This window comes from Leiobunum rupestre, chromosome 8 (assembly GCF_980474605.1).
Source record: "Leiobunum rupestre chromosome 8, qqLeiRupe1.1.hap1, whole genome shotgun sequence".
NCBI lineage: Eukaryota > Metazoa > Arthropoda > Arachnida > Opiliones > Sclerosomatidae > Leiobunum > Leiobunum rupestre.
In genome coordinates, this window is record NC_143391.1 from 6,033,319 (window position 1) to 6,042,792 (window position 9,474).

The 9,474-nt window shown below is 33.5% G+C and overlaps 1 protein-coding gene across 3 annotated transcripts; it reads right to left on the reverse strand.

The window, feature by feature from the left end:
* On the reverse strand, positions 1–5,393 carry LOC149932222 (uncharacterized). 3 transcript variants are annotated; one of them, XM_090155395.1, is made up of 17 exons: positions 5,294–5,393; positions 4,644–4,785; positions 4,491–4,569; positions 3,818–4,430; positions 3,601–3,748; positions 3,459–3,537; positions 3,140–3,394; positions 2,913–3,076; positions 2,648–2,851; positions 2,449–2,576; positions 2,197–2,294; positions 1,831–2,122; positions 1,551–1,772; positions 1,286–1,482; positions 1,084–1,224; positions 795–1,016; positions 1–730 (listed from the first exon to the last, which is right to left on the reverse strand). In XM_090155395.1, the coding sequence occupies exons 1-17, from the start codon at positions 5,331–5,333 to the stop codon at positions 110–112; spliced, it is 3,645 nt and encodes a 1,214-aa protein (XP_090011521.1). In that variant the 5' UTR covers positions 5,334–5,393; the 3' UTR covers positions 1–109. The 3 variants fall into 3 exon arrangements, with proteins under 3 accessions (XP_090011521.1, XP_090011519.1, XP_090011520.1); XM_090155393.1 differs by having other exon boundaries at positions 2,197–2,378; XM_090155394.1 differs by lacking the exon at positions 5,294–5,393 and adding an exon at positions 5,147–5,211 and having other exon boundaries at positions 2,197–2,378.
* Between the last annotated feature and the right edge of the window lie 4,081 nt (positions 5,394–9,474).

The following is a 9,474-nucleotide window of genomic DNA, read 5'->3' on the forward strand; positions in this document are numbered from 1 at the left end:
TTATCACCTCAAAGGATAACTATTTCCCTTGAAATTTTAAAACAAAGTAACAATGTATGAAGTTGAGGTTATATTCAATACGCCCTAAAATTAGAAACATGATACAGTTTTAAGGTTTTATTTTTTCCAAAGCAAATTTGTTGAGCTCTTTAAGCAGAGACGCATTGAGTGCTGGAATCGAAGTGAGCTCAAACTTTTTAATTATAAGTTGAATAAAGGCATTAGTTAAATCTTTGCTTTGTAATGGATTTTTACTAGAAGAACAAAGTTTGGACTTCAAAAAGTTTTCTATTTTGATTTGAACTGTGTTGGGGATATGACACGAAAAAGGAACATCTTTTGAATGGGCTGAGGAGCCTAATGACTTGGAAATTAATTTTGGCGATTTAAAAATATGAGTAGGAGTATCTAATGGAGGAGTTTGGGGGCTTTTTGGAACAAATACGTTGGTAATTTTGAAGTTCTCATAGTTTTTTGGTTGTAACTTATTTTTTTGTCGGAACAAAATGGCTTTATTTTTTATCCGACGAGAAACACTCTGCTTGTCACCTAAACGCCTCTTCAAGACACTGGAAGGTCTTGACAAAGTGCTAGACGGTCTTAATACAGGGATTTTAATAATGGGAGAGTCCAGTTTCTTAATCCCCTTGATAACTCCTATTTTACTCCCATTGGAAGTTTCATATCCTCCAAAACAATGTGATTGGTTTCCAAAGAAAGGTTGACAAGGCTGAATTTAAATAAAAGTATTAATTTTAAATAGTATAGCTCCACAGGAAAATCTTGAGACTTACTGGTAAAGATTTACTTAGATGTTTAAAATTTTCGTTCAAATAGTTATATACGGATGACTGAGTTATAGCTATAGTGTATTTAGTCTGACCTGGATTTACGCAAGAAATTTTTAGATCAAATTGCTCTAAGACATATCTCAAACGGTCAAAACTGCTGACTAAATCTACACTGCAAATCAATGACTTGAGTCCAAAAGGATTGTCCACATTGCCATCGCAGTGCTAGTTTATCAAAATGAGTAGAAAATATTATGCAATTTTGATCATATTAAATTACTATTAGTAATACCTCCAAAATTATTTGAATGCTGTAGTTTGTATTTAAATTTTTACATGTAACATCGTAGAGTCTATCAAAGAAGTTATAAAGTATGAGTTCAAACTCATTGTTGGTGTAATGACTACTTAAAATGACAGTTCTTTCTTGCACCTACAATACAAATTGTAAAATCAATAAAAATGTCACTAATGAAAAATTACAAAAGTATTACATTATTTTTGAAATAAACTCCTTCTAGGACTAGTTGCTGCAATAAATATTTAGTGTCCCTTTGTTTTTTCTTAAGAAGTAATAAAAACCCACGTTGCAGACTTGGTTGCGGATTTTTAAAAACTTTATCCAGTTGAACACACTCCGAATACATTTCCATATTGAGCAGAAACGCATAATACTTACTAAAAAGCTCCTCTATTTAAAGAGTTAAAACAAAAATTAAGTTCAAAAGAAAAAGGACTAGTTATCTTAAATAATATTACCAGTATTAGGTTTCATTGAATTAATCTTTGACAACACCACTAAAAATTTTAAACCTTTGGTTAAAAGTTCAAGTGTTACAGCGACTGAATTTTGTACAGCATCGCTGGATAGTTTGCGAATGATGAGCGCAAAGAGTGAATTGAAGATTTCTTCCTGTTGCTTCTGCTCTTCCTGAGTCGTGAATGAAGCTTGATTCTCAGAGAGCCCAATCCAGTTGCAATCTAATAATTGACAACGCAAGTTAAAAAATAAATATTATACATAATTCTATGACAATACCGTTGAGAATTTGGATGGCAAAAAATGGATTTTCTATTTGTACGGCTACACTCACAGCCATAAGAGCTACTTCATTGGCACTGACAGCCATTGTACGCAAAAAATGAGAAACTGATATATTTTTCTGCAGATCATAATAATTTATGTTAAATTTATGAAGAGTCGCTATAATATGCATGGCAGCATCGTATTGTTTTTCGTAACAATGATCCAAAAATAAGCAAATTCCAATCTGCCCAAGTAACGTAACCTGCCAAGAAAGCATTATAGTACCTGCTGGTTTCCATGGCATCTGAAAAGGAATAATAATAATAAGCTAACTTAAAAACTAGTCCATTTTAAAGCTACAAGGAAGATGAAATTTACCTGTGATAGTAGCTGTGCATAGGCTTGACTCGGATAACTATGGTTACGTAAAGCCCAGAATACGTTATTTATCAGTTCTTTATTTGAAAACTCAATACCTTGAGTAAAAAAGACACTCAACTCATTGTATTTGTCATTATTAACCAAAAATTGGTTGCTAGGCTTGTTATAATACTGATTACCTTTAAAGAAAACTACCATTAACTGTTTTTAATATAAATTTCAAAATATATTTAACAAAACAACACTTACGTGTTTGCAATGAAATTAATGGCGGTACAGAAAAATTGGTTGGGTTATGCTCTATTAACCCTTGATTGCCAAATGAATTAAATGTTGGGATGCTAGAGGAAGATCTCCAATGAAGAGATATAATGGCCCTGAATAAATATGAATTCTTTAAAATGTATGGCTAGATAAGACACAAGTTGCGTATAATAAAAACCAATACCCTAGTTTTTCAGCGTCAGCAGTTTTATTATACTTCTTCAACAATTGGTATAAATTCTCCAAATCATTTTGTTGAAAGTTATTTAGAAAGCGTTTATCAAGTTGGCTAACCTTCACAAACATTTTTGCAATTAAATGGCTTGAATTTGGGATCTCAGATGCCACTTGAAGGACAGTGTTAATATGCTTAACATGAGGTTTATTTCTAAAATATACATTAAAATAAGATATAGAGGAGTTAGTTATAATATATACCAGATTTTTACCTGCAGGTATCCAAAGAATAATTAAGTACCCTTATGACCATGGGCCAGGCAGCTTGATTGACCATAGATTGCAATAAAACCTCACATGTGTCAAACGGCACTGTTATATTATATTTACTACTATGTATAAGGTCTAATAGACTTCTATACATATTTCCAATGTTCTATTATAAATAGGAAAATATAAATACAATAAAAAAAAGACTAATAACCATTTAAGCTCTTACACTACTGTGTTCTTTGCTGCATAAAAAAAGCTTTTTCACTATATCAGAATGGACTTTCAGGGGCTTGATATTCTTAAAAACCTTTCGGTAACAGAGAAAAGTTTCATGAAGTAACTCAGGCAGATTTCCTGCCTGAGTTATCACCAGTTGAAGCGCTTCGCCAACTGATGACAACTCCACACTTTCCTCTATTAGCCACAAGGCTTTTTTAAGGATTCCCGAAGATAAAGCACATTTCACCTTTTCTAAGAGATTCTGGGAAAATATTTTGTCAGTACATTTTCTTCTACAATTTTAAAAAATTAATTTAAAAAAAAACCTGTTTTTTTTCCGGTTCTAAATATGTGACCTTTTCCAAGCCAATTTTGCAAGAATTTGAGACAACCATTTTATCATTACTGCATTAAAAAATTATATAAATTCCGTCAATAAAGACGTTGTTATAATTATGATTTTTTCACCTTTGGGGTAACAATGAAAATTTGTTGCTACATTCTTCATAGAGGATATCATTCGTGTCCGCTTCTAGCTCTATTTCATCGGAGCTCTCTGTTAAATGACTAACGGTACTCTCAGACTTTCCAAGTGTGCAGCGATCACTACTTTCATCTTTTAATTGGATTATCATTACATTTTGACTACCAATTTCATCTTTTGTTAATGGATGATTAGACTTACCAATTGTAGATATTTCAGGTTTTGACTTAACTTCTTTTTCCTCCCCTGGCTCATAATCCAGTTCTTCATCATCATCGACTGTAACAGTTCTAGAACTAATCATATTCTCTGAGAGGCAATCTTTGATTTGAATTAATTTATCAGGTGAACATTCTTCCACACTAAAAACCTCCCCTTCTTCAGTATCTGAATATTCAGAATGATCGCTTATTTCTTCATGAAATTGTGACCTTTTTAAATACTCTGCCACCCTAAGTTTTTCATTTTCAGTTTTAACATCAAATTGGCACATCTCTTCGTCACTATGATTCAATTCCACCGTCGATTCAGATTGGCCACTATCACTTGTATTCGATGAGGGGTAGAGAGTTGGAGTTTTTCTAAGCTTTGAAGTTTCCTCAATTGAGATCAGAAACTGATCACAATCGTATAACTTCGGTGATTTTTCATTATTCGCAATATTTTCACTCTTTATGTCAAAACCATTGTCTTTATTGTCAGTAAATAACTCTTCAAAATTGTTCTTATTAATATTTCCAGTTTTGGGTAACGCATACTCATCCTCAGGTTTTCCTTTTGATAACAGTTTTAAAGTATCATTTTCTGGATTACACTAGGATATGAAATCGTATATGAAAAATAACTCTAAAAACCATGCCACTTTGGTTCTTACTTCTTCACTTTTACTTTTTAAATGTATACCACAGTCTAATGGTATTGACACTTTAATAACGGAATTGGACTGAACTTGACTATAATACAAGTATAAGCAACAAATTAAGTTTAATTTACTACAATACAAAAAAACATTCTGCTTGTTTATTACCGAACAAAAGTTATCAATTTATCTATGTTCAATGGATACCTCTCAACCCCAACATCTTCAACTGATGGGACTTCCCATCTCATAGATGAAAGATCGAAAAATTTGGAAGTTTTCAGTATTTCTACTGGAACTAAATGGACACCTATGAAAAAAAAGATAAGTGTATGCATAACTACAGTCAATAGCTAGTGACACCCAATTTGAAATTTTTAAAAAGTATATGCAGTGAAGGGGAAAAAGGCACTTAAACACAAAACCATGGTTTATCAAATTAATAATAATGTTGGTTTTACAACAATGACATGCAACGGAAACCATTTTAACTGGAGAGTTATTAATTAAGAATTATTTTACAAAAGCACCGTTCAAGATATGATGTAGATATATTCCGTTATGATTTAAGTGATTTATTTGAAATATAGTGACCATTGGTTGTTTTTTATCTTTTGATTGCCAATGACTGTTACCATAAACATATATTTCTGCTGTTACCAGTTGCATACCTGATTTGATAAATAACATAAGCTAACTTGCATGTTCTGAACATGATGTACATAAGCATTAGCCAAAGCACTGAAGATTCAGTACCATTATTTGTAGTACATGCAATGAAATGAACTCCGCTTTTTATATGAAAAGTCAATAAATACCACTATAGTTGTCTTCCTTGTTTTTCCTTTTCATTTTCATATTATATGAATAGATAGAAAATCATTTTTACAAACGAATACCGCACATGAAGACGACAATAAACACGTTAACGTTGCCAAATCATAAACGACTCATAATTTCGAAAAATCACAACTCCGAATACAAAATTCCCATATCGCCGAATTCCCATAACTCAGAATTCCCATTACGTAGAATTCTCATATCTTCGAACCAAAACCCCGAATACAAAATTCCGAGGGGTCCGACACTCTATCAAATTTCGTACACGCCAGTGATTCGAAAATTTCCAAATTTCAAATTTCTGAATAAATTTTAGAAAATCTTTTCAAATTTCTCAAATGTTTTGGCAAATTTTCAAATTTTTATCGATTCCGACAAATTTCTCAAATTTAATAAATCTTATGAAATTTGATGGTTTTGCGCAAATTTTTATGAAATCTTGCAAAAATTTGTAAATTTGAATTGAAATTTTAGTAAATCTGGAGAAAATTCATAAATTTCTATGGGAAATTTAAGAAATCTTCAAAATTTACAAATTTTCAAAAATTATCTTCGCGTTCGCTAAGATATCCGAGGCGGCGAGGCAATATACGAGCTCGGCTTTATAGGGTGGGTCCGAGGTTGGGTCAATGGGGTCGGCCTTCGGATCTACCATAGGGTTTGCCTAGTGTTCGTTCACATACTACATATTTGTAAAACAAATGGGATTTCTACCATCAACTTCGAGCGCTCAACTTAGTCTAGCATTGTTTTTGTATAAATGGTAGTTCTACTTCACCCACCTATACATCGACCTTGAATTTTGGCCCTTTTGGTTTTTGTCTCAGTTGTTCGCTCGTTTTTACACACAATCCTAAGGATTTGTGTGTATTACCCTCACGTACAGTGTAGCCGATGCCGCCGTGTCGCGCATATCTCTTCAACGGTTAGGGCTAGAAGAGTCAATGATATCTCGTTCGAATGTACATACATACATTGATAGTCTTTCATAAAGTTTTCAAATCGGAGCCCTAGAAGTTGGGCATTTGCCCAATTTACTATTTTCGGTGGTTTCGCTTTATGTGGTAGATATTTTATTTAAAATTAAGTCCGATAACGTTAAAAAAAATTATTGTATGGGTTAGGATTCAGCGGACCTACAACTTCAGTTATATCAGTAAATATTAAATTGAAGTATAGTTTTCAGGGTAATTTACGGGACGCCAATTTTCGTGGTTTTATATTTTGGCCTAAAAATCTACATACAGTTCCTTAATTTAAGTCCGATTTCTATGAAAGCTATATTTTTCAATAGCTGTAGTTTACATATAACCTAGAGTTGCAAATACGTTCCTTAATTTTAATTCTAAGTAAGGTTTTTTGTTAAGCGTATACGGACCCCCGCAATTTCCAACATTGTAAATCCACGTGTTTATCGAGGTCTACGCGCCCGTTTCCCTCTAGCGTTTTTCAAGGCCGTTCAGAGTGCGCGGCGCTTTCAGCGTATGACCAGAAGTAACAATTAAGTATGACACTGATCGACCTAGTTTTCGGCGTATGACCAGAAGTAATATGTGTGATATTCAACGAAAGAAATAAGAGTGATCAGAAGTAACAAATAAGTATGAAACTGATCGAACTAGTCTTTGTCGTATAACCAGAAGAAATAAGTGTGACACTCAACGGCTGACTAGTAGTAACAAATAAGTGTGATCAGAAGTAAAAAATAAGAGTGACACTGATCGAAGGAATCTTCGATGTTTTCAAAGTATAACTAGAAGTAACAAATAAGTGTAAATACAATTATGTGTGACCGTGGATATATATTAGTTGTGAAACCGGCGTTGCAGGTTGCTGTGAATAGCTCAAACAAACTTAACCCATTAGAAGGATTGTGTGTATTCTGACCGTCGTACGTCTTGTTGTTTCTCGCTCGGTCCAGAATTAAAGATATTTCATCGAATTTACAAATTTAAAAGTACTGTTACTGTTACACTCTTTGTCTATCGAAAAAATACTACCTGAATATTACGGTAAAATCTGAGCGGTAAAATCCCGGACATGTTGGTAATATCGAAATGTTGATGTACTACCCTTTAGTCATAATAAACCGCGTAATACACACTTTTAGATTGATTAGTTAAGTAAATTCAATAAAATTGGTCTCTTAACACAGCTTTGGAAATTCAAAAGCTTAGATATCCCTTAAAGAAATACTCTGGCTTCGGTGCTTTAAAATTATATAAAAATTGCGTTTCTCATAAGCTTTGGTAACACGTTGGAATCGATTTCGAAACGGTTTTGGACTACTTTGGAAGGACGGTGTTCAGTAGCGGCGCTAAGGTTTTTTCACAGGTGGGCTAAGACTTTTGTGGCCCTTACATCTTTAGTGACCCCTTATAGTTTTGGGGCTTGCCCTCCCAAATGTCTTTTATAACGTATACATCTTTAAAAATTTAACTCGAAGTATAAATTGCACTCTTCTCTTTTTTTTTACTAAACTCGTCAAGAACCAACCAAGGATTCTTTATTGTCTCTCAACCTATTAGCATATGTAACATAATTACTCATAAGTATGCCACTGTACCTTTATTCCATTCAAAAATCTTCACTAACGGTTTGTTTCACCATGAACCAGTAAAAAGGTGGACTACGTTAGATTTTAACCTTTTTATTCATCCTAGTAATTTTGGGAGTCACACTATTGGCTACTAACATATTTATTTAAGCCAATGGAAAACCTCTAAATTGAAAAAGAATTTTTTGCGTCGGAATTTTAGTCAGCCCAATGTAGCTTTATTGATATTTATAAACTCGCTCGGTTTGTGCGGATGAAGTTAAATTATGAGTAATTTAGAAAAATAAAAGGTTGGGGAAAATGACCAATAAGTGATCGCTTTCCGAAAATGGAACAAGTCGTCGAAGCGGGATATTCCACCAGCGTTATTAAAACCCATAACAAGCCTAGAAGAGTTAGGCGTAGGATCAAAAGAATCTGCAAAGTCTCTAACCTTATAGATGCGCCAGAAAAGCTCAAAAAGAATTTCAACTATTTTTTCCAATAAACCTGCTTCTTTTATTTGACAATGCAAATTTATTTTAGAACGTGAGTCTCCGAGAACTTAGTTAATTTGCAAATTAATTACATTAATAGAACTTGACACTATATTGTAGTTCATTTTAGCTCCTAAGCCTTGGTTGTTCAAACCGGTTTTTTTATTAAAATAATGGCCGTCGGTTTATCAGACGTAGAGCTAATTATACGACGACATAATCGGCATTTGAGATTCGATGACGTCAAATATGACATCAAATATGACGTCAAATATTACGTAGGGTACGGATGACGCAATATCTGTGAAACAAACCGTTAGTGAAGAAATAGAACTATTGGCATACTTATGAGTAATTATGTTACATATGCTATTAGATAAATCTCTATTTATAGAGAGCAAGGCTAAATTTGTTAATCGATTTTCAGACATAGTTGTTCTTAAAATGATTCGAGTCTATTAAGTATACTAAAACTACGCCCCGAAATAGTGTATATCTACTAATAGTTAATTAGCCTTGAAAAAGGCTGTTGAAATAATTTAAAAAATAAAATATTATTAACTAGTTTATACATTAAACAAGCGCATTAAGGCTTCTTTAAACCTCGAGGTAGAAGTCCGCCCTTGCTAAAATAATATAACAAAAAAGACTAAACAACAACTTATAACTCGAGAAAGACTTGCAAAAGAAAACTACCTCGTTCTGGAGCTCAAAACGAAATGGAAACTTAAAAAAATAAGCAGCTTAGCGGGAACCAAAGACTATATAACTTCGCAAAAGTGGTGAAATCGAAAAGTCCCAAAATTATCCAGGAAGCGAGAAGAGCAAGGTCGTTTTATTGTTGCGGCTCTCATCGCGTTTACTGGACCCCCTACTGACCTTGTATCCGTCCTGGACGGGACACATGAATGTCCGGGGTATTTCCCTAAATTCCCTTCAGCCCTTTTCTTTTCTTTCCATTGTCCATTTAACTTTCTCTCAATTTCTGCTCCCTTTTTCTATCTGTTTATGGTCTTCTATCATAAATTGAAATATGTGGCCTCTTAATCATAAATATGTGGCCCTTTTAATAAAAATATGTGGCCCCCCTCAGAAATGCAGGGGGGCTAAAGCCCACTTCAGCCCA